The 27500-nt window shown below is 33.3% G+C and overlaps 1 protein-coding gene across 1 annotated transcript in view; it reads right to left on the bottom strand.

Annotated features, from left to right (window-relative positions):
- LOC137617144 (centrosomal protein of 104 kDa) overlaps positions 1-27500 on the bottom strand; it is a 450090-nt gene that overhangs the window by 197999 nt on the left and 224591 nt on the right. The window contains exon 3 of the mRNA XM_068347001.1: positions 25210-25430. Within this exon, the coding sequence (XP_068203102.1) occupies positions 25210-25430 (221 nt within the window). The remainder of the gene's footprint in view (positions 1-25209; positions 25431-27500) is intronic.

Here is a 27500-nt window from a genome sequence, read left to right as displayed (position 1 = left end):
CTCGATTACATTTCACCATTCATCTCTATATTGCGCTTTTAATTATTTTTTCTCCATTCGTCGTCTATTTTAAGCTTCAGAGTCCTCAGCCATGTAAGTGTGGGTCTTCAAACAATCCTAGTGCTTTCTGGAGCCCAGTTGAAAGTTTGTTGAACTAGTCTCTCTTGGGGAGTGTGAAGAGCATGCCCAAACCATCTCCATCTACCCCTCACCAAGATCTCATCCACAAGTCCCACTGATTACCGCCCAATTTCCATAAAAGTTTTTGAGCGTCTTCTAGCAAAACGTCTTAATATGTTTGCTGAAAGTAATCATATTTTCCCTAGTTTACAATTTGGATTTCGTAAAGGCCTTGGAGCATGTGATGCCCTTCTTACAATCTCCAATGCTGTACAGAAATCCCTTGATTGTGGTCAGGAAGTTCGTATGATTGGTCTTGATTTTAGTGCTGCCTTTGACCTTCTTAATCATAAGGCCCTTATTTTCAAACTCAAATAGTTGGGAGTGGGTGGGTCGTTTCTTAGCATTATTATTGATTTTTTAAGTAATAGATCTCAAAGAGTTGTTGTTGATGGGCACCATAGTTAGTATAGGAATGTGATAAGCGGTGTTCCACAGGGTAGTGTTCTTGGCCCATTACTTTTCATACTATATGCACATGACATGTGGTTTGGCCTAGAAAACAAGCTTGTTGCATATGCAGATGATGCTACTCTCTTTGGATCAATTCCATCCCCTGAATGTAGATCTGGGATTGGTGAATCCCTTAATAGAGATTTAGCTAAAATTAGTGCATGGTGCAAATTATGGGGTATGGAGTTGAATCCTAACAAAACTCGAAGTATGATTATAAGTAGGTCAAGGACGGTGGCTCCTCAACATCAGGATCTCAGTATTGATAATGTTTTTTTAAATTTGTATGACTCTTTTAAAATTTTAGGTGTGATTCTAGACAGAAAATTTACTTTTGAGAAACACATTAGGTCTGTGTCTTCTTTAATTGCACAAAAAAATTGGCTTATTGAGAAAGTCTTTTAAGATTTTCGGTGATCAATCTGTTCTGAAGAAGTGTTTTACTTCTTTCATTCTACCTTGTTTTGAGTATTGTTCTCCTGTCTGGTGTTCAGCAGCTGATTTTCTCATCTTAATTTGTTGGACAGAAACTTATGGTCTATTAAATCTCTTATTCCTGATCTAGATATTAATCTTTGGCATCGTCGTTCAATTAGTTCATTATGCATGTTGCATAAGATTTTTCATAACTCTGACCATCCTTTACATTCAGATCTCCCTGGACAATTCTATCCTGTTCGTAATACTAGGCAGGCAGTTAATTATAATAGCCAGGCCTTCTCCATCATAAGGCTCAATACTACACAATATTCTAGAAGTTTTATTCCAGCTGTTACCAAGTTGTGGTATGATCTTCGTAATCGGGTAGTTGAATCAGTAGAACTTCAAAAGTTCATAGTTGGTGCAAATGTTTTTATGTTGACCAGGCTGACATGAGTCTTTTTATAGTTTCTATATGACATATCTGTTTTTGACGTTGTTAATAGTTTATATAGGACATATCTGTTCTGACGTTGTTATTGTTTTAGAATGATTTATTGTTAACTTGTTCTCATCATTTATTTCCTTATTTCCTTTCCTCACTGGGCTATTTTTCCTTATTGGAGCCCTTGGGCTTATAGCATCTTGCTTTTCCAACTGGGGTTGTAGCTTGGCTAATAATAATAATAATAATAATAATAATAATAATAATAATAATAACATGGCATTAGAGTAATATCTCTTATAGTTTCATTTCTAATCCTGTCCTGCCAGTTGACTCCCAATATTCCTCTGAGGGCTTTGTTCTCAAATCTACAAAATCTGTTGGACATTGTTTCATTGTTATACCACAACTCATGTCCATACAGTAACACCGATGTAACTCAACTGATATGAAACCTGATTTTAATATGTAATTTCAGGGGATTTGATATCCAAATTATACTCAACCTAGCCATTATCTGATTTGCTTTTTTCAATCTTCCATTAAATTCAAATTCTAAATAACTTGTATTTAGTCCCTAAATATTCAAATAATTGCAACTCATTTAATCTTTCTCCTTCTAATGATATTTCATCTTCCATTGCATATTCCGCTCATATCATCTCTGTGTTTCTTCTATTTATCTTGACCCAACCTCATTTGATATTCCATGTTTTCTGGTAATCAAGATTTGCAAGTCCTTCGGACAGCGTCATTACCATACTCTAGGTCAGGTAATTACCTGTTACTAATCCAGTCCAATCCTTTTCCACCTTCCCCAATTGTTTTATACATTACAAAATCTATGGGAAGGATAAAAAACATAAGTGACAACATATTCCCTTGGAGTACTCCACTGTTCACTGGAAATTCATTTGATATGACTCCACTAGCATTAACTTTGCACTTGCTATGCTCACGAGCAAACCTAATGAAATGTACATATTTGAGATGAATTCCTTAATAATGCAGGACTTTCCACAAAATTGGTCAGTGCAAAATATCAAAGACTTTTTCATAGTCCACAGATGCCATCAAAAGTGGATTTCTATATTCTACACATTGCTGTTCTACATGGTTTCAGTTGAAAATTTGGTCACTACAACTTCTACCTCTCATGAATCCTGCTTGTTCACCTATCAGCTTTTCATCGATCTTTCTCTCCAGTCTCTTTAGAATGAGCATACTATACATTTTCATGACAACTAATATAAGTGTGATGCCTCAGTAATTATTGTCATTAGTCAGATCGCCTTTTTTTGGCCATTTTCACCAATACCTCTAGTTTCCTTTCGTCAGGTTTCGCCTCTTCATGCTACATTCTAACAAATAATCTTGTAAGTATTCTGGGAGTCATTTAATTTTCGGCCAATATCATCTTAGCAGCTATTCCATCGTCTCAAGGGGCTTTCCATCTCTTGAGTTTTTTAATGCTAGTTTCATGGGCATATCAAGGTCTTCCTCAGCTTCAGGTATATCAATCAATTTATTCCCTTCATATCTCCTATTCATGACCTCACTAAAGTGTTCCATCTAACGTTGCCTTTCTTCATCTTTTGATGTTATAATAGATCCATCTCTCTTTTTGATGGGTATATGTTTCTTCTTCTTTGTCCCAGTAGATATTTCATTGATAATTCTATGAGCAATTCTTACACCATAGCCCTTCACTGAATTCATAGCTTTGACAGCCTCATCTGCTTTTCTGTCTAAATACTCTCTCCAGTCATTCCTGGCTTTTCTTTTTACTTGGCTATCAATACTGGAATACTTAGCATGCCCAACCTTGCAATTATCATTACTTCCTCGAAAACTTTCAACAATCAGTTTCTTTCTTTGTCTCCTTTTTATAGTTTCCCAAGTATCATTTGATGTCTGTGTTTTCTTAAGTAATTGCATCTCCTAAAACTTCACTAACAACTGAATGATGGATGTTCTTAATATAATACAATTTTCCGTTAATTGTCTGCACTTCATCTCTTAAAGTCTCTAAGACTGTAAATCAATTCCTACATTCAATTGTCAAGGTTTTTCTTTGCTCATTTTCTAGAAGCTTAGCTGTATCAACCCTAGCTATTCTATCTACATTTCTGTTGGGTGGTTTCAGTTTTAATTTCAGTGTGTCAATGAGGAGCTGGTGATCACTACCGATATCTGCACCTGTGTAGCTTCTTACATTTCTTAGAGACCTCCTTCTCTCTTTATTAATGGCTATGTGATCTATTTGCTTTTTGTAATTACCACATGGTGAAGTCCATGCATATTTATAGATGTTCTTGTGCTGGGAAAGATAAGCTCCAATAGCAAGATTGTTTGTTGAACTAAACATCTTAAAATGTGCCCCCTTTCCATTTTCAACTTCACCAAGACATTCAACATCCATCTCATTCTCTATACAATAATTATTCATTCCAACTTTAGCATTGAAGTCTCCAATCACAATTTTCATATCTCTTTCTGGGATCTGATCTATTACACTTTCCATTCTTCAGGGGAAGCAATTGCTGGTGCACCGCAAAATATACAGTAATACTCATATTGCAGTGCTCTGATATACACTTTGTAAGTAATAATCTATCCCTTAGAGCTCTCCATTTTGTTAATACTTTTTCTGCTCTTGGTGTCCTCATCATTCCTACCCCTTCTCTTCCAACTTCATCTGTTCTTCCTGAGTAGATAATATATTGCCTTGGTCTAAGACTTCTTAACCAATCCCCTCACAACGTGTTTCAGTTAGGCTAAGATACCAAACTATATTTCATAAATTCATTCTCCACTTGCTGTACTTCTCAATCTGATGCATGGTTCTAACATTCCAATTAGCAATTTTCAATTTTTCTTTAGTATTAATAAACCTGGAGATTCTTAGTACCCTGCTATGCACAGGACTGGGGGCCATACTGTCATTTACGCTTTACGTAGACTGACTACATCCGTACTCGATTCCTAGCCTAAATTCTTCAAAGGATAGCCATTTCCTTGTGACGTGCAGTGTCTAACTAAGGCAAGTGACCCCTGCAAATCCATATTAACTCCTCTAAGATCATCCGCAAGGCATCAGGAGTGAAAGCCGTGTATCGTCTTAAACCCAATCCATCACCCTTCTACCAGCGACTCCATCGAGATTTAGGGGGACATTTCCTCCACACACAAAGTTCTCGTTACTTCACCAGGTTGCTCATCCGCTTATAAAACCATTGGCAAGGCTGGATTGCTATATATATATATATATATATATATATATGTGTGTGTGTGTGTGTGTGTGTGTACATATATATATATATATATATATATATATATATATATATATATATATATATATATATATACATATATCATATGTGTGTATGCGTTTGTTTTCAAATAAGACATAAAAACTTCGTAATAGCAAATTCCCTCTGGCACGGAATTACTGACTCATAGGAAAATTCTTTCTTTGCTAAGTACTTCTGCCGCCTAAGGACTCAAACCTTAGTACTTAGTAGAAACAAATGTAAATAGTTGACTAAAACCATCCAGCTATAATAGCTTGATTAGATTTTTTTTTTTTCAGAGTGTCATATTAATGTGCCGAATACCTGAAAGTACTGACTTAGTTTCAAAATATTTTCAAATACCCTGTAGTTAAACTAGATGGTTGGAAATGTCATGATTTGCAAACCTTCCATAACTCCATTCGTCATGATTTATAAAGTTAAAATAAAAAAGAGTGCTGTTTAACGTTACTTTATTAAACATCCGAATACTAAAACGTAGTAATAATTCTTAATAATTTACATTTAATATCAGATTTTTGAAAGCTCAAAAACTTTCCCATTTATCTCACTTACTGATTCTGTTATCCGTAATTCTCATTATATGGCCTATCCACGTGCTTTCATTTTCTTTCTTGGTATAAGGAAAGACTCTACTTTAGTTTCCTCTCGTATCCATGTTGCGTTTTTTCTGCCTCAATGTCATCCCCATGATTATTAGAGTTGTAACTTGCTTATGTTCCAAGGCTTTAGTCAGGGTCCAAATTTCTGATGCATACGTTAACACTGGCACTTTACCTTTCATAATCTCATTTTGTTTACCAAATCCTATCTATGTAATGATTATCATTATTTTAATTTCGGTCTTATGTCCTTTGGGAAACACACTATGTGTGCGAAGTATATATACTCATTAACAATCTCTAGAGGTTCATCCATAACCCTTATTTGATGTTTCTCTGAACATTATCTTAGTTTTACTCATATTCATTTTCTGTCCTACATTCCTGCTTTCACTGTTCAAATCTTTTTTTGCTATTTTCCCATAATTCAATAAATGGAACTACGTTACCTGCAAATCTCAAGTTGTTAAGGTATTCCCCATTAACGTTAATACATACATTTTCCCAATTTGAATTTTCAAAAACTTCTTCAAGGAATGCTATGATTAATTTAGGAGATATGAGGTCTTCCTGTTTAACCCCTTTCTCGATCAAAGTTTTATCACTATCTTTATGTAGTTTTAAAATTGCTGTACTACCCGTATAGATACCTTCAGGTGTTCTAGCATAAGAATCATCCACTAATTTTGCTTTAGAAGGACTTTCATTACTGCTGAAGCTTTGACAGAATCAAAAGCTTTCTTATAATCTATAAATGACAAAAATAGTGATTTATCGCTCTCTGTCGATTTTTTCATTAGCTGGTCAATTATATATATCAGTTGTTTAATACCCACTCCTGAAACTTTCCTACTCACTGGGTAGATTGAAGTGCAGTTGTCTTTTTTTATTTTGCCTAGTATGATATATATATTGTAACATAGTTGGTATATATTTGTAAATTATCTAAGTTTTTATAGATGTATAAGGTTAAATATAGACGTATTGTTATAAGGTTAAGTATAGACGTATTGTTTTCTTTCTTTGATAGTTTGTTTTTTCACTGGTGGTTATGTTATTGTTTATAATGGACTAACGGCTGTTTTATATTTTCAAGTGGTGTGGGTTACGTGGCTGCGCTCCTGCGTGAACGGAGGTATGGAGGGGCTTTTTGGAGGAGGGTTCCTTAGTGTGTTCCTGAGCAATTGTGGTTGGATCTATATTATTCCTCGCCTTTGCAGAGTTACGTTGTGAAGCTGTTTAGCTTTTCTTGGATATCTTCGCTCTGCAACGAGGATTTTTTATTCTACATATTGTGTACTGCCCTTAGTTCGGTAAAAGCCAAGGGGACCTCTCTGCCCCGAGGTCAAAATTTTGATCCTTATATTTGTGTGCCGGGCCCACGACCTGTAATCCTGGGCGGTCTTCATTATTGGAGCATTAAAAAAAAAAAAAAAAGACTTTTAACACCATTGTCTTGGATCCTTGTTTCCTGCCACCCGGAATAAGCCTCCAGCCGTGGAGTTTATTGTCCTCTTGGAGGAGACCCCTAGAAGTGTTTGAGGGATTTGTTAGGGATATTTAGTTTGTATTTGTTAGGATGTTCTTACTTTTCGTTGGCCTTCTCATTTCTGGACCCTCTCTCCTTTTAGTATGCATGTGTTGATGACCTTTCTTTAATTGTGTAATTGTTTTCTTTTGCAGGGAGTTTAAGAGTGAGTGTGTATCATTTATTATTGTATTATTGTGGTTCAGGTGTTATTTCTGACTAAATATTTTTGGATTAAAATTAAGGAGATTTTTGTGGTATTTTCTTTGTCCCCTGGAGTTGACTTTGCACTCGTATTGATGTTTGGATACTATTCCACCTTTAGTGGACTTAGTATAGAATAATGGTGAATACAATTTGATAAGTGTAGTGTTTTGTGTGGTGGTCAAAGCCAGCCATCTCAAAATACATATATACAGTGTATATATATATATATATATATATTTATATATATACACATATATATATACAGATGTATATATACACACACACACACACATATATATATATATACATATATGACATATATATATATATATATGTGTATATATATATATGTATATATATATGTATATATATATATATATATATGTATATATACATATATATATATATATATATATGTATATATACATATAGATATATATATATATATATGTATATATAGGTATATATAAATATATATATATATATATATATGTATATATATATATATAAATATATATATATATATATAGGTATATATATATATATATATCTTTATATATTACCTATATAAATATATATATATATATATATATATCTTTATATATATACCTATATAAATATATATATATATATTTATATATATATATATATATATCTTTATATATATACCTATATATATATATATATCTTTATATATATACCTATATATATATTTATATATATATATATATATATATCTTTATATATATACCTATATATATATATATATATATATGTGTGTGTGTGTGTGTATGTGTGTTAATCTCGAAAGTTGACACGTGATGAGTATGAAAAGTATTGTTGCCACTGAAGGAGAAATGAAAAGACTTGATTGGAGTTAGTACTTTCATCCATTAGGGACATCAACAGACTCAACAATGAGAATACATATACAAAGACATCGTATTTATACAGGAGCAGTGGATCCAACAGCTGTCAAGTTCTTAATTCCAAAAAAGACAAATTATCGATTAAAGGATAACACCGGATTAACGGAAAACAGACCGGGGCTTGGATTCAAATTTTGACCTCTGATATAAGAGATTAAAAAGGATTCAACAATATTCGTTTGGGTATAGCCATTCACATGGATTATTTTACTCGTCTCTGACTATCCAATTTTATGACTTGATCCTAACCAGTGGGAGGCCAAAGCATTAATAAGAAAACCTTTAAAGACGGCCACCTTACGCTGTTTTATTCTGAATGAAATACCTTTGGATGTTTTGCCGACATAGAATAATTTACAATTTGAACAAAGAATACTATATACTATATTATTATCATTTCCAGAACTATTCTCAAATAACATGAATATTTAAGGTACAATTATATTAAAATACTACGTTAATATCTATTTTTTTTTTAAAGGGGTATAACATCTAAAAAACAATCATGAAATGGCAAAAAAAGCATATCATTAATTGTTTCTTTTTTTTCTAACTAGACACTATAAAAGGTTTTCTTAGCCTTCTTCATACAGTTTTATAATAAATATTTGTGATAGCAGAGATTAGAAATAATTTCTTCAATTTTAGTGAACTCATCCTCCAAGTTCTCATTGCTACACATTCTAAATGTCCTAAGGTATATTTAGGATAAAACAGAATACTTAATATTTTCAGAGTGGCCAGAGTAGAAATATACATATGAAAAGTTATTGGTAGGTTTTTTATGAAAGGGAAAACTTAAATCTATCTGCTTGTCTAACCAATAAAACTTCTTAAAATGGGATACTGTTATTTTCTTATAGCAAATTTTATAGATATTACCAATAATTAATAATTAAAACAAAACCCTCTACATTAAAATTTTCTTCTAAAATGCCTAAAACATCGTTAACATAACGATACCAAACAATTTGGGAGAAACGCACTGAAGGAATTAATCTAGATTTAAAAAAAAAAAAAAATCCATATATGTGTTGTATAAAAGAGGAGACAAAGGATTACCCATGGACATACCCAAAACTTGTTCAATCATCAGCCTACTATATGCCTGCTAAATTCCTAATTTTATGTAAGTAGAAACATCTGATAAAAGTACAGATATCTTTTCTAAATAAGTGATTTTGTTCATTATAACTAATTCATTAGCTATGTCTGCTCTTGTTTGACATAACAAAAGCAGACAAAGCTAATGTATAAGTTATTATGAACAAAACCACTTATTTAGAAAAGATGTAAGTACTTTTATCATGTTTCCACTTACATAAAATTAAGAAATAACCCTCTAGACGATGTTATCAAATATTTTAACAAAAACTTAAAATCTATTTCAAAACAAGAAAAATCGTAAATTGATGCCTTTATATATGACGAAGCAGACAAAGCTAATGTTTTAGTTATAATGAACAAAACCACTTATCTAGAAGGGATGTATGTACTTTCATCATATGTTTCTACTTATATGAAATTAAGAATGAACCCCTAGACGATGTTTTAGGATCAAGTTATAAAATTGGATGGTAAGAGATGAGTAAAATAATCCATGTAAATGCCTATACCCAAAGGAATATTGTTGAATCCTTTTTAATCTCTTATACCAAAGGTCAAAATTTGAATCTAACCCATGGTCTGTTTTGTGTTAATCCGGTGTTATCCTTTTATCGAAAATCTGACTTTTTTGGGATTATTAGAAAAAATGACAGCTGTTGGCTCCCCTTCTCCTGTATGAATACGATGTCTTTGTATATGTATTCTTATTGTTGAGTTTCATGGTATCCCTAATGGACGTAAGTACTAACTACAATCAAGTCTTTTCATTCTTCCTTCCGTGGCTGCACCACATATATGTAAATATATATATATATATATATATATATATATATATATATATAAATATATATATATATATATATATATATATATATATATATATATATATATATATATATATATATGTGTGTGTATTCTTATTGTTGAGTCTCTTGGTGTCCCTAATGGACGTAAGTACTAACTTCAATCAAGTCTTTTCATTCTTCCTTCCGTGGCTACACCACATATATGTATATAAATTATATATATATATATATATATATATATATATATATATATATATATATATATATATATATATATATATATAAAACGGATTTTGAATGAAGCGAAAAATCTATTTTTGGGTGAGGTAGCCATGTCGTCCTGATGGAAGTTCCTAAAGGGTAGCTTTCTAGGGTATATTTGACTACAGTGATATTCCCAGAGAATTTTACCTTAAGGTATCCAGAATTCTAACTCCTGGAGCGAATATCCCTAAATAATCTCACAGGGATATCGCATAAGATCACAGGACGTATTCTTGACACGTCACATAGCTATCTTCGCCCCGACCAGTATTAACGCTTCGAGGGGTTATAGTGACAAGAATCTGAAACGAGAATGAAAAGAGAGCCGCTCATAAGGCATCTCTCCTATTTCGTTTCCAGTGTGTATCTGATGAAGGCAGTAGCACCCTCTTTATTCCTTTTCGTGTAGCTCTACTACTCGGTGTTTTCCCTTGTGCTCTCTGGTTTTTTAGGATTTATTTCAACGTTTTCATGACTTCTCCGGCCTCTTCTGCCTCTGGAAAGTTGAGTATTATCTTTAATATGGACAAATGTAAGCTCTTGTCGTGTTGATTTAATCAAAAGTGATTTTAACGTAAACAAGAGCTGTTGCCTTCTGGAGGCATCCTGGATGGTATCGCTCGCTATTTATGGGTCATTTAGTTAGCTAGAGCGACGTTCCCGGTCTGTTATGCTTTAATAATATAGCTATTTAGCTCCTCTAGGAATGCTTATATTGTACCGTCAGTTTTTTAGCTCGGTGATTTCGACACGGATCGAGGTACCGATCTTGCCCTTCGCGAGGCTTAGTAGCCTAGACGTCTGGCCCTAGTACTTTCATGCATGATATAAGTTTTTCCGAGTGTTATATTATTGAAGCTATAGGCAAATATTTTATACATGTAAGATATTGTTGAATGTTTTTCCAAGATTGTATATGAGAGAGTTTCGATGAATTAGGTAATCGATTCTCACCTTCCCTAGTCTAGTATTCTAGGTACAGTAGTATACTTTCGCACATCCCCGTTTGTTCTTTTCTCCTACGGAGACTAAGTTCAATCCCTCTCTCACTCTGAAAGCCTTTGGCTTATTCCTATTGGTTCTACCTGTATAAGAATCCAGGTATAACTATTCTAGGATATTTCTGTCCTGTCCTGATAACCAGAGTGACTGGTTTTTTGGGTTAGGGCAGAACATCAGAGTTTCTAGTCTGTGGTCTGCTTCTTCCTAGCATAGAGAATGAGTCTCCTTTGCTAGGTTAGGGGCGGACACAGGAAGCTTTGCTTCCCTAGTCCATGTCGGAAGGATTCTGTAAGAGATGATTCCTTCCTCTAGTGGCCTAGCAGACTGTCCTGTGTTGTTTTTCTCGGGCTGGAGAATAAGTTTTCTCTGTTGCCTGGCCAATAAATTCATCATAGCCTTTATAAGAAAGTGTAATTCTATCGCTTACCCAATGTATTCACAGTGAAGAGTCACGTAAAATGTAATTCGAAATACGTGTAAACACCGAATAATAAATGGAGAATATATAAATGCTGTTTTACTGTTATCGTGAAATCTACCTAGAGAGATGCTGTCTTAGACCTTTGATCACCATTAATATATTTTATGTGCAAATATCATAAAGGTCTTATGTGAGGCTCATGGAATTGTGAAAGTTATCCATGAAAACATGATAACATTTTTGCAAATTAGGTCACTCAGGGACGAAGAAATGCCTTGGTATATGTGAAATCAAGAACATAACCTGATTGAGCGTCACATAGGATGTAGAATGTGATGCCACACTTTACTGTTTTCATTGATAAAATTTATGCAGGTCTACCTTTCTGTGGAGGTGCCCTTTCAACTACAATATACCTTCACTTCGCGGGAGATGTTGCATAGGAACATAGAGATTCCTTCTTTTTTTTCTTTCTTTCTTTTTTTTTTTTTTTTAGCTGTACTCAATGCTGTGCTGAATGATAATCAACTTCTCATGATTATCATTTCTATGTTGGACCTGTATTTCCCTATCACCTCAAAACGTCTACATAACAACGCCATGAAGAGAGTCTCTACCATGGTGCTTTTATTTCTTGTCAAGAACATCCTCTGTTGAGGAAAGCCAATAATGTCCATTCACAATACGATGCCTAAGTACTTGGTAATGCTAATGATATTACAACCACTCTATAAATATGCCAACCTCTTATGCATTTCATACCTCATGAAGGTGGTGTATGTAGGTGGTTTCTTTCATGAGTTAAATAAGAACCATGTAGGAAAAGAATTGGATGAAACCAAGTTGATTAGTTGTGATAGGAACTGTCATACTGAAGTTAGTATTGAAAGGATGAATAGGTGATGTGGTGGAGTCCCCATAACACACACCCATACCTTACATTGCACGTCAGAGAATACTGGGGAAACATGAATGACAAACAGAGCCACGTCATTCTTGACTTTGTCTCCTTTACTGCCTGTCTGAGTTGAGATTGTGTGATGCCTGCTGAAAAATGAGGTTTCGAGAAACTGATACCTTTTCTTCTCTGCTTTATTGTCACCCGAGTCTAAATCCTCATTCCCCAAAGAACCCTTTACCTCTACACATCTTCAAGATCGTCATAATCATAACCTGCATCAACCTCACTGGGCTCTTAATCACTACCAATAGCAATATTATTTTAATATTTATCAATGTCTCTTTTGTCACCCACTCCTTATCCACTTTGTTCTCACCTCATCTGACACCTCTTTCTTTGTTGAATCATCACTGTCATCATTATCAATTTCAGCCCCATTATGCTACCTAATTTTGTAAGGATAAGTTTCAACCCTTCATATACTTTAACTTCAGCGTGAGTAAAAAAATGTTTATGAGACAATTCTTTCTCTCTATTACTGCTTCATATGACTTCCATTTGAACACTACTGCTCCATAAGCTCAATTCAAGATGCCTTGCCACATTTGCACTTAGAAACGATATAAAAACACCATTTGGCAGGTAAATTTTGCGTTAATTTGGCATAATAATTTGGCATATCAATTTTGGCATATTAATTTTAAAAACCGACGGTGATACTGCAGCCTATCTCATGAATTAGTCAATTCGACATTCTATGCTCGATCCTCGTCAGGACCATCAACATCATTAGTTTCTCAAGATTTAATTCAAATCAATAATTTCTTAGAGAGCAAAAGTCATCATCAATCATATACATATTGCCATCACAAGCTTCTTAAGTCTGTAATCCTGTCGGTTCCAGTTCAAATATCACGATAATCTTCCACAACAGAGCAGTGAGAAGAACTGCTCTTACTCAGAACAAGAATAAAAGACAAAGGAGGAAGTGCCATCTGCAAAAAAAAAAAAAAAAGAAAAAAAAAGAAAAAAAAAATAATAATGATAAAACCTTCACTACTAGTTGCAATAAATCCAAGCATACAAATATTCTTTTTTTTCGGCAGGAAGTAAAACAAAAGCAATCACAAGATTTTCGTATACCCTCCTAACTTATCTAACAAAAGAAAAACGTAATCAAGAGCAATCAGAGATTCCAGACTTCCACCAGTAAATATTGCCCACATTTAACTAAAGTCCATGGACATTGCCTCTCACTTTTCATATGCTAACTGTACAGTTGATGGTGAAAAGAGGAATGTTGATCCAGAATCATGTTCTTGATCCGTATCTCCTAATAAAATTCATAATTTCTTCCATTGCATAATATCTACTCATTGTTAAGATTTGGTGAAAATCCAATTAGTCAATTTGTATTGACGTAAATTTTAAAATTCTGAAAAAAAAAATATGCAAATCTGGATCTAGAATCCGGATCCGGTACCGGATCATCTCCAAAGTTAATGGAGTCATCCATATCTGGAGATCTATCTCTGGTGAAAATTTCGTAAAAATCCCTCAGTTTGTTTCAACATTATCTTTAAAGTAGCGAAAAATTTTTATCTTCGGTTAAAATTTCATCCAAATCTGTTAGGTAGTTTGATGTAATCCTGTCCACAGACACACGCGTAGACAAATCAATAAATAAATGATCCTATCCACAGACATATGCACAGACAAATAAATAAATAATTAAATAAACCGACTTGATTTCATAACATCCTTGGCGGAGATAACAACATACCTTCAATAATTCCAGCAGTCTTACTCGCTACAAACAAGCATTACACGAATTACATCGTTCGCTCGCTAACTCTCCCTCTCTCCCACTCTGAAGAATTTGGCAAAGACAACATAAAATTTTAGAGAATAAGCATAAAAAAAATATTCTCCACAACACTATTGCAAAGGACTTGTCGACAATAAAACAAACTCCCTAGTCAACTCAATTTTGATTAAACCCATTCAATAGGCATGTCAAACCCTGACAGTTTTGCTGACAGTTTAAAAACAAAACGTCTATCTACGTCAAGGAGTATTGTTGTCTACTAACAAAACTACTGGATCCAGAGTACATCTTTTGGTACTGAGCAGAGTCAAAATGTCCATATTTGGAATATGTCTTATTGGTTTCAAATGGTAAAATTCTAGAAACACGAATTGACTAACAACAACAAAAGAATAACATGATTATATGATTTATATGTACTTCTGCCAAGGAGGTTATAAAATCGAGTCGGTGTATTTACTTATTTATTTACTTGTCTGTGTCTCTGTCTCACTGAAGACAAGATTACGTCAAAATTGCATGGCGGATTTGGACGAAATTAACACCACAGATAGAACTTATTTCATAGAAGACCCCATTAAATTTTGGAGGTGATCCGGATCCGGATTCTACATACAGATTTGTATTTTTTGCCATTTTAAAGATAACGTCTAAACAAATTGATGGATTTCGACGAAATTTCCACCACAGATAGAGCTTAGGCCATGGACGACTCCATTAAATTTTTAAGATGATGTTAAAACAAATTGGTGGATTTCGACAAAATTTTTACCACAGATAGAGCTTAGGCCATGGACGACACAATTAAATTTTCAAGATAGCATCAAAACAAATTGATGGATTTTGACTAATTGTCACCACAGACAGATCTTAGGCCATGGACGACTCCGCGGAATGTTTTTCTTTTGGTGTAGTTACAAACCTTTGTACTTAGGCGCGATTTTCATCACTGACATATCTTAGGTCGGCGATGGCCCATATTCGCGTGCTGTTTCAGATAACATTTATTTCATTTTGCAGAATTTCAAGGTTACGTCAGAAGTGACGACGGTTGTTTATAGAATATTTAGTTCTTGGCTTATGGATGACTTCACTAACTAACTTTTTTTTTTTTTTTTTTTTTTTTTTACCCTTTGGCGGAAGTCAAACGAATTCTAATTGTTTTTTTTTCCATGTCATCTAGATTTATTCATTTCACTAGATTATTATTATTATTATTATTATTATTATTATTATTATTATTATTATTATTATTACTTGTTAAGCTACAACCCTAGTTGGAAAACTAGGATACTATAAGCCCAGGGGCCCCAATTGGGAAAATGGCCTAGGGAGGAAAGGAAATAAGGAAAAAATAAAGTATTTTGAGAACAGTAGCAGCATGAGAATAAAGATTTCCTACATAAACTATAAAAACTTTAACAAAACAAGAAGAGAAATTAGATAGAATAGTGTGCCCGACTGTACCCTCAAGCAAGAGAACTCTGACCCAAGACAGTGGAAGACCATGATACAGAGCCTATGACACTACCAAAGACTAGAGAACAATGGTTTGATTTTGGAGCGTCATTCTCCCAGAAGAGTTGGTTACCAAATCTAAAGAATCTCTTATACCCTTACCAAGAGGAAAGTAACCATTGAACAATTACATTGCAGTTGTTAACCCCCTTGGTGAAGAAGAATTGTTTGGTAATCTCAGTGTTGTTAGTTGTATGAGGACAGAGGAGAATCTGTAAAGAATGGGCCAGACTATTCGGTGTCTGTGTAGGCAAACAGAAAGTGAAACGTAACTAGAGAAGAGGATCCAATGAAGTACAGTGCCTGTTTTAAATCTGAGAGTTCGAAGATATGATAGATATGTTAACATTGCAACTGATAAAAGACAATGATATAAATGATAGAAAAGATCTCAATAATAGATGACAATCCTGTAATAATCACACACAACTAGCTTTCTCCAAAAGAGAAACAAAATAAAAATACTCCTTTCAGTGGCATCTGTGTCCGGGAGGGGAAGATAAGGCGCCTATTAGCTTGAGCAATACTTAAACCCGGTCTTTTCGGCAACACTTCTGGGAAATCAGATACTGGAGTTTCACTGACTCACGTTTGTTAGAATTTAGAAGAAAATCTTTCTTAATCCGGGTTTAAAGGTTTCAAACCATGACCCATATGCCATAACTCGATTGCAGTTTTTATGATAATTTTACAATTTATTAGCAACCTGCATTTTAGAAAACCTTACTATATTGAACAGTTTTAAGATTCTAAAGTTTTAATTGTTTACGAAATGAAACATTCTTTTCTATATCACCACAGTATACCCATATATGCTAGTATATAAATCAAAGCATTCTTTTATAACCTTTTTTTCACAAAATTCAGTAATTAAAAATATTATTATTATTATTATTATTATTATTATTATTATTATTATTATTATTATTATTATTATTATTATTATTATTATTATTACGGGAAAGAAAAATGCTACAAGTTTAAGGGCTCTAACAGAAAAAGCGGCCCAGTGCAGGAAGGAAATAGAGAAGTAAGGAATAAACTATAAATGAGATCTAAAATAAACTATGAAATATGCTATGACGAGTGACAAGTTTAAATAGATCAGTCATATATTACACATGAAATTGGACTTATGTCAATCTGTTCAACATAAAAGCAATTGCAACAAGTCTTAACTTCTCTACTTCCACTCAATCAACCACCAAATTAGGAAGATCATTCCACAATCTGGTCACAGCTGAAATAAAACTTCCAGAATAGTGTGTATTATTAAACCTTATAATTGAGAAGGAAAGGTTGTTAAAATTTATTGCATGCTTAGTCCTATGTTTGAGAAGATCTGAATGCAGTGGATAGTCAGAAATGTAAAAAATCTTATGTAAAATGTTTAAAGAACTAGCTGTACAATGGTGCCAGAGATTCATTCCCATATCAGGGATAAGAGATTTAATAGACTGCATGTTTTTGTCCAACAAAATAAAATAAGACTTACAGTAGTTCCTGACTCAAGATAGATTGATCACTTAAAGTCTTAAGAGACTTTCTCAATCGGCAATGTTTTGCGATGGAAAAAGTAACAAACCTCATTCATTTCTCAAAAGTAAATTTGCAATAAAAGAAAATCACTCCTAGAATTTTAAAGGAGTTGCGTATAGTTAGAGAGACATTGTGGATGCAGATATCTGAATTTTGAGGAGCCACTGACCTCGACAAACTCACAATAATACCTTATGTTTTGTTAAGGTTCAACCTTCATCCCCATAATTTACATTATGTAAAAATAAAAAAAAAATAAAAAAAAAAATAAAAAAGACCACGTGATGTCCATTCTGCCCAATACCGCTAATAAGTATTACATCGCTTCCAGAGATTCATATTTTAAAAACAGCTCCAGAAGAAAGAGATGAAAAAATTCTCATAAGATAATGCAAGCCAAGGCAACTTGTCTAGGAAGTTTTATGGGCAACTGAATCTTAACCCAAAATACGTTGCGCAGTCACCAGATTTCACGTTAGTATAAAATAATGATCTCTCTGGGCCTAGTTTTTAGGAACAATCTTTATTGGGCTCTCGACTTGACATGAGGAGAATAGAAAGATACTGGGAGAGAAAATTCTCTCTCTCTCTCTCTCTCTCTCTCTCTCTCTCTCTCTCTCTCTCTCTCTCTCTCTCTCTCTCTTAAAACTTCCGTCACGGGATTGTAATTTAATTCTTTGGTTAATGCAATGAAATACAAGCGATTATTTTGTTAAATTCATATACACAACCAAACTGATACATATACATGCATATAGTCTACACTTATATTTTGTGTCATACTTCCTTTGCAATAACACGGGGTATACAGTACTGTCATCAGAATTGAGTAACACTGGCTCTAATTGTCAAATCAATATTTTAATCAGTCTTCTGGCCATCTGTTTGAGTGAAGGTCAGGGTATAGCAACTTGATACACCGCCCCCCCCCCCCCCCCGGGAAAAAAGAATATCTTCAAGGCAAAAACTGTTATGCCGGTGGAGTGCATTTGGACGAAAAATCAATATACGTAAGTCACCATTCACATACACATGAGCATCCAAAGTTTATACATTTCATTTAACCTGGAGGACAATGTAATATATTTAAGAGTTCCTAAATCAAGATGGTTTGATTACCAATTCCTTGTTTCTTTCAAACAAGTTGATCAGTGAAAATTTAGGAGTGAGGTTGTACTTTCGTCTTTCCTGAAACCGATGCATGACGCAATGGTTAGACCTGGAGATACCGACACATGGGTGACAAATTTCGTCTAAATGGACATTTAGATAGCTTCTAAAAATCTGTAAGAGCATCAACAGTGAGTGCAGGTCCAATTAGTAATCCATAATTTTCTGCTAATTCAAATTTTAGTCATGCATTCTTGATATGGAATCACCACTGAGCTCGAAACTCCAACTTTTACCTCCACAAAAATTAAGTAGTATAAATGAGACTCTGCTCTTCCCTAAACAGCTGGAGGACTTGTAAACATTGTAGAAGCTGTGTAGTGAGCGCAATGGTAGTTGTAACCTCTGATTTTAGCATTTTGGAAGCGTTGTGAAAACATATAGTAATCAACACGACATTAAAGCTAAGAGGAATGTCGACCCTTTGCCAAAACCCCAGATCTCTTAAACGAGAACATTAGGTCTATCACGACTGAGAGGAGAAGGTACTCTACGTTTAAAACATCAAATTCCATTGCCATAATCTTCTGAGCGGGTCACAGTTCATGAGCGCAGTTCAATGGTAAGGTTAATTAGTGTGTTCGTTAATCTTAAATAGAGCTAAAACCTGTCGTAGGTTAGATTAAACTCTATCCCCTAGCAGTGTGGAAATAGACTGGTTCAACATTTTCATCTTATTTTATCATCAGTTACAACATTCATGTATAGAATATATATATATATATATATATATATATATATATATATATATATATATATATATATATATATATATATATATTCATATATATATATTCATATATATATATATATATATATATATATATATATATATATATATATATATACAGTGTATATATATATATATATATATATATATGTATATATATATATATATATATATATATATATATATATATATATATATATGTGTGTGTGTGTGTGTGTGTGTGTGTGAGTGTGTGTGTGTGTGTGTGTGTGTGTGTGTGTATAGAGAATTATGGAGGGTGACTAATTCATGAAAGGACCTATCTTAGGCCACAACACTAAGTAGCAGAGATTTCAGGTGTACTGAGAGCTCCATGAGCACAACTTATTGAATTTAGAAGAGCAAGCAGTTCATGTATCATCTACTACACAATAATTATAAATAGTTTAAAAGGAATTGTCTAACAGTTTCATTTCTCCAGCCCTTTGGATGATCCTGCTCGAGAACTCTCAATGCAGTGATTTCTCAAATTTTAAAGCTCATTCGAGAGACGGATCTATTTCTATCTCTGATCCACCTTTAGGCTTTTCCTGCAGCATAGTAGTAGACTCCCTGTCACACAAACAATACTGTCCTGTTTGGTCACTCATATATAAAGCAGATATAGTATTATAAACAGATTCAGAATCTGATAATTGAAAGGATAATCCAGCAAGACGATAACCATTCTAGGACAACACGTCAACCTCTAATACATTCAAGAATATGAAAAACAAGAATGTACCTGGAAGAAATTAAATCTTTATAATCTTTCTCCAGTCCAACCACACCTTATTTAGATAAATTTATCTGATTTGGTTTGTTTCTTTAATGGTGCTTTTCTAAGAAAATATTAAAGTGTTAGATTATTGTTAGAAGAAATACACACACACATATATATATATATATATATATATATATATATAAATATTTATATATATATATATATATATATATATATATATATATATATATAGATAGACAGATATATATATATATATATATACATACACATATATATATATATATATATATATATATATGTATGTATATATATATATATATATATATATATATATATATATATATCTATATATACATATATATATATATATATATATATTATATTATATATATATATATATATATATATATATGTGTGTGTGTGTGTGTATTTATATGTGTAAGCATGATTCACAAATATTTACAAAGAAAATACCAATAAGGCCAGGTATATTCTGAACTTAACCAACCTTTATGCAGCCAATAAAATCAGCTATAATTTTTTCCAGTATTTGTTACTCATGTACACTTCATAAATACCAAAAAATTATGTTGGGTTTTTTATAGATCAAAACTTAGGGCAGAAACTTAATATATTATATCAATAGAATCTATACATGGTTCAATATTTGACGAAGAACCAAAGGGGAGAGAAAGAGGAGAAAGAGAAGGTGCGAAAAAGTTATTCTCCTAAGATATATTTCTATACAATTATATTCTTATCAAAAAGAAAATCAGGAGTTGTAATTTTTTCCACAGTATCAACGTACAAAAATAGTTAATATCTTCTTAAATTTTGCAAATATTTTTCACATTTTTACTTCTACACTCTTTACATTCAAAGCAAGGTATGGCATATTACCAATACAATATTGAACCCGTCAATTGAACAGAAAAAAATGAGCTGAACAAGGAAAAGAAATAAAGGAAAGGTTCAATAAACTTTATTGTGTTCAATAACGGGTGCTTAATAACGTGTTTATTTTTTTCATCCTTACCGCCAAGATTTGGCCACAATATTGAAAAAAAAGGCGAAAAACTAGTTCACTGCCAAACAAAGGTCTTAGACATGTCCTTCCACTCCCGTCTGTTTATGATCTTTCTATGTGAGCCTATACCCGCAATATTTCTTAGTTAGTCCATCCATCGTCTTTTCTTTCTTCTTCTTTTACAATCTTTTAGGGACCCATTCGATTATTCTTAATGTCCATCTATTATTTGACATTCTCATTATATGTCCTGCCCACATCTATATCTTTTTCCTACAAGTTGTTAGAGTATTGCTCTCGTATCCATGTTTCTCTTTTTCTGTCGCTTAATGTTATTCCCATCATTATCCCCTCCAAGGCTGTTTGATTTGTAATTAGCTTATGCACTAAGGCTTTAGTAAGACGCCAAGTTTCTGATGCATACATTAAAACTCATAGGACCATCAGATTGAATACTTTTCTTTTTAGAAAAAAGTGACATTTTAGTTATCATCATTTCATTTTGTTTCCCAAAAGCTCTCCATCATAAGCTTATCCTTCTTTTAATTTCGATCGCATGTCATGGCGAAACACTGTCTGTCCTAAGTACATATATTCATTAATAATCTCTATTTGTTCATCCATAACCCTTATTTGTTTTTTCTCTGTGTTTTCATTTAACATTATCCTAGTTTTACTCATACTAATTTTCAATACATTTCTCCTTTCTCTATCCAAATCTTCTATTATCTTTTGCAATTCTTCCCAAGATTTACAATACAGAATTATGTCATCGGTAAATCTTAAATTGTTAAGGTATTCCCCATTAATGGTATTTCCGGTTTTTCCTAATCTATGTTCTTAGATAACTTTTCTAGGCATGATGTGAATACTTTAGGTCATTGGATTTCCATGTCTAGCTCTTATCTCAATCGTAACTTTCTCACTATCTTGATGTAGTTTTAAGATTGCTGTAATTCCAACATAGATATCTTCAAGTGTTCTTATATAAGATTCATCTAGTCTTTTTCTTTGTAGTGCTTTCATTACTGCTAAAGTTTTGACAGAATCAAACGCTTCCTATAGCTTATGAATTATATAAATAGGGGTTTGTCATACTTTGGAAGCAGGTATTCAACACCACATCCATACAATTAATCAGTAATGGAATATATATGTGTATATATTTGCAGTATATATATATATATATATATATATATATATATATATATATATATACATATGATTTATATATATATATATATATATATATATATATATATATACATATATATGCATATATATATATATATATATATATATATATATATATATGTATATATATATATATATATATATATATATATATATATATATATATATATATATATTGTTAATATCTACAATTACCGACTAAAAAATCTATTAATTAAGTGCTTTAAACGTTTCTAAGAAGTCAAGAGTCCGATTTTGATTTTGTTCATGGTTGTCTTTTTAGTGTGGGAGGAAGCATCATATAAGTTTTTGAAAAAAAGGAACAAATAAAAACACAGTCAAGTGATCGTGAATCTGCACATCATATTTTAAAAGCCAGTGAAATGAGAAATGATGGCTAAGGCAATATGTCGAGCACCACTGGGGTAACAGAAGATGTAGAAACAAATACTCATAATGCGTATAAGGTTGGAGTTTGTTCAATGCTAAATATTGTTGTCAGCAACTTAGCAAAAGTAAAGTTAAAACGGAAGCAAATGGTCAAATCCTTGGTCGCTGCCATGAAACGAATAAAAATTCGAGATTTTGCATAGCCAATTGAGCCCGAGATGTTACTTAGAATAATTTCATTCATCAGGAAGATCGCACGAACTATTTAAACTTAACTTTAACTATGAACTAGCCCCATAAATCATGTCACTTTTTGATGAAGTAGAAATGAGTAAAACCAAGAAATCCTTGATGCATTAAATATTCGTACGTCTTAGTGACACACGAATTGTTGGAGATACAATTCATGTTATTGATGGAGTTGTAATTCAGATAGTTGTTTGGCAATAGGGAGAGATATTCTCAATCAGTAAAATAGCACAAAAAGAGAAAAGCCATTTTTGTATTTGATGGATATCCAGAAAACCTAGAAGAAAAAAGTATAAAAATATGCAGAGTGTGCTTGTCGAACGATTAATTCTACCAGAGATACCATATTCAATATTAGAAATAATACAGGCAACAAAGTATATTTCTTTCAATTGAGATAAATAAAAGTTGGCATATAACAATACCCATTACTAGATTAGAATTGAGGGCTTTAATGTAAAACAGCCAACTGAAGATGTAGACACACTAATTGTTGCTACTGGTTTTAAACACTACTAAATTTGAATTAGTAACAGTAGTAGGAGAAAGAGAGTGTAGACCCGGTAACTATTCTTATAGCCTGAGTGGCACCATCTTCCATGAAATTTTTTTATCATTCATCTAGGACAACATTCTTTTTTTCACACATTTAGTGGGCAGGGTTTCCAAAAGGCAGAATTGGGGGGTGGGGGGTGGGGGGGGGGGGGGTGGGGGGGTGTTCAATGACGGAAAAATAAATCTACGGAGGGATCTCTTTCATTTCAATTTCCGATTCTTGCTTTACTCTGTCTGGAGCAGAAAATATTTTCTAATTGTTATCAAGGTTATAAAATTATTTTTTGGCATATAGATTTATATTTATAGTATGAAATCTATTTTCTTATATCTATTGATCTACATTGTATTTTGAACTAAAAGTAACATAAAAAATTAAAGAAATTGTGAGTATATTTGGTTTTTCTTGGAAGATATTTTGATGATTTTTACTACAGCGTTAAATTAAGAGGCCGTTTACCTTACCAGATGGAATTTTGAGGTATATCTAGTAGCAACACTGTTATTACAGTTGATACTACTTATGCAAGGGAAACTGAATTTCTTAAGCCTGATGGAAAAACATGAAGAAGTGCAAACTATCACCTAGTTGGCATGTTTAAAGAACCATCTGCCGAACCTGGGAATATTGCTGAAGTAGGCAAGGCTTTCATTCTTTAGTTATATGGAACTACTAAGGATTGTGAATCCCTTTGAGATTCGAGATATCGGTGCTTTGATCAATCGTGAATGTAATCAAATTGAAATGTATGTTCATTTTTCACTTCTACACCGCACCGGTATAGGGGTGTAAAACTAATGTTATGAAGTACACTTATTATTACGACAGTAAAGCTCCTTGCAGCGTTACCCTGTTTTTATCTTTATTCTACCTCCTGTTGATTGGCCTGTATATTTAGTCCTTAACCAAAGGGTTGAGTTAATTCTCTTTCCCAATATTGTGCCACTATCACCCAGGTGACCAACTAGATCTATCCTCTTCCATCTATGGAAAAATACAAGAAAACAAAATTATATTCCAGAAAAAAAAAACTTTTTTTTCTCTATTCTGTTTTTGATCGGAAACAATATATTTGACTTTCTGCCAATGACATGAGAAAAGAATATTTTCTTTACGTACAGCATGGATAACTCCTAGGGTTCTTTTATACTAAAGGGAAAATCACTTAAATATGTCAATATTGAATCGACCATTGTGAAATGAGGATGAAATTTCATAACTAGTAAAAGCTTGATCAGCACGAAAAAACCATTCCTAATTGTCGATTATTCAACAATACAATATCCGAATTTACTTATTTTCTGGAATGCTCAACTACACTAAAAAAAAAAAAAAAAAAAAAAAAAAAAAAAAAAAAAAAGTTACAAACTAGACCGGATAGTAACCATAGACCTACGCCAAGTCTGAGAAAACCATACCCGTCACCTCTAAAGATCCTTACTCGGTTCCATCTCTATAAATCCAGGGGGCCCTTAACCTTACGTAAAATTTATGGTAATACCTTTAATAATGATTCAGGTACTCATAACAAACAAATAAAGAAACTAATCATTAGCCAACAACGAAACTATCCGGCCCAAAAAAACAACAAAACTATACTTTGCAAGCAAACGTTAAAGTGAAATCTATAGATGGGAAAATTATCCATGATTTTCCTTCCACCTACCTGATTGTAGAGGTTGATTCTATTGATATGGTTCTTGTGAAGGACGATCTTGAGGAACGTTCCAGTACAGTCTACAGTGACAGATTTCAGTTCTCTTGCTTTGAACTGCGAGTGTTCATTGTCTGAGAAGGTAATGTAGCCCAGTTGAGCGAACTTTACATTGTACAGTGCCACCTCTCGCCCAGGACCCACATCCCCTATGTATAGTTCTACTTTCTCAGCTGAAAGGTAATAACGGTATTTAGTTAAGTATCACTTCAAAAATACACACATAAGAATATATATAAATGACACATTAGAACATTTCTTATTTCTTATTGGACAAACAGCAAACTGAGGGTATCCTCGGACAGATTAATGTTAATTAACTAATGGCTATATTGCCATTATCATAAAGCAAGGCAAGCATTCCGCCTTCCATAATATGATTACAAAATTAAATTAATGGAAATCTCCATCCTGGAAAGATTAATGTTTACTGTTACATTAGTCTCATACTATCAACTCGTGTTTCATTTCCGAAATTCATGAATCTCTTATAAAGGCTACAGCAATCCCCGTATGAAATTAAAAGTTCTACTACATAGGTATTAGGTTGGCTAGGGCCCCAACCACCCATTGAGATACTACTACTAAAGAGTTATTTAGTACTTGACTGTGCCAGACAGCACTAAATTGGATCGATCTCTCTGATTAAGAGTAATTTTTCCTTTGCCTACACATACACCGAATAGTCTGGCCTATTCTTTCCACATTCTCCTCTGTCCTCAAACACTTGACAACACTGAGACTAGCAAGAAATCCTCCTTCGTTCAAGAGCTTAACTACTGCAATGTTATTGTTCAGTGGCTACTTTCCTCTTGGTCAGGATAGAAAAGAATCTTTAGCTATGGTAAGCAGCTCTTCTACGAGGACACTCCAAAATCAAACCATTGTTCTCTGGTCTTGTGTAGTAACACACCGTCTGTATCATGGCCTTTCACTGTTTTGGATTAGATTTCTCTTGCTTGGAGGTAGATTCGGGTATGCTGTTCCACCCGATTTCACTTGAAAGAACTATGTCATTGCAAAACCTTGTGTTGTCAAATTATTCCCCATTAATGTTAATTCCTACATTTTCCCAATCTGAATTCTTAAAAATTTCTTCAAGGCATGATGTGAATATTTAAGGAGATGGGGTCTCCCTGTCTAACTTCTTTCTCAATCAGTATGTGGGTACGATCTTTACTTCATAGAGAAAATAAATGCCATTCAGAATCAGTTAGGATATTTAAATTAAAAATAAAGCTTTTTGTACAAATAATTTCCAACTTAATAATTTTCATAACTAATTCACATGCTGTGACAATCACAAACATACAGTAGACGTAGTCTTTACATGTGTGATACAGTTTAATCTTATTCTGTGTTTGTTTCATTACATGAAGAAAACTCTTTCTGTCCATTCTCCTCCCACTCCACATCTGTGTCTTCCCCTACTCCTTTTTCTTTACCTTCTTTCTACATTTCCCCTCATTCTCCTCCTGTACTTCATTCCTGGGCTCTCTCTTTCGATATGACCGACTCATGCTCCTCCTCCTCCTCCTCCTTCTCCACCCCTTGGAGCATGACTTATTCAGAGTTATTTGTTTGTAGAAGGCGTTATCATCGCTTGCCCCAGCCATTGCCTAGAAACGGATGACTCTCCTTATTACTATGATTGAAGATATTTAAAGCCTGAAATGACCTCGGTCGCAATTGGACGACACATTTAGAGGCAGGGGCGTTTCTTCTCTAGACTGAAAGAGAACGTGGAAAAAGCGTCCAATTATTTTTCAAATGATCATTTATTCGTTTTTCACTACTTTATTTCCTTCAGAGCTATGCTGATTTGTCAAGTTTTCTTATTTGCTACTTATAGTTTCCTGTGTTTTTGCTGTATTTCAAAGTTTCTATTCACTTAAACATTCATTTACACTCTATACGTATCTTACCGTTTGGTCTCCCAGCACACATCGATGGGTTTCAGTCCAGTTCCTATGGTTTATATCATCGCTTAGATCATTTACATTTGTTTATCAATTCAATTCACACATTCATTTATCTAGACTTCTACAGCATCAATTGACTTCGGGTATCATACATATCCTTTTATTGAATAAAAATGTATTCTATCATCCAACAGTATTTATATCCTCTGCATAATAAAGGTTTTTTTCTCCTCCTTTCCATCTTATTTTGCTGGTCCAAATCTAGAGGTCGAAGCCATATGTCTTATCATATCATAAGTTCTTAACCAATTTTTAGGCAAG

The sequence above is a fragment of the Palaemon carinicauda genome, chromosome 23, assembly GCF_036898095.1.
Source record: "Palaemon carinicauda isolate YSFRI2023 chromosome 23, ASM3689809v2, whole genome shotgun sequence".
Classification (NCBI taxonomy): Eukaryota; Metazoa; Arthropoda; class Malacostraca; order Decapoda; family Palaemonidae; genus Palaemon; species Palaemon carinicauda.
The sequence above is the reverse complement of the archived record's forward strand: the minus strand, read 5'-3'. Positions and strand labels throughout refer to the sequence as shown.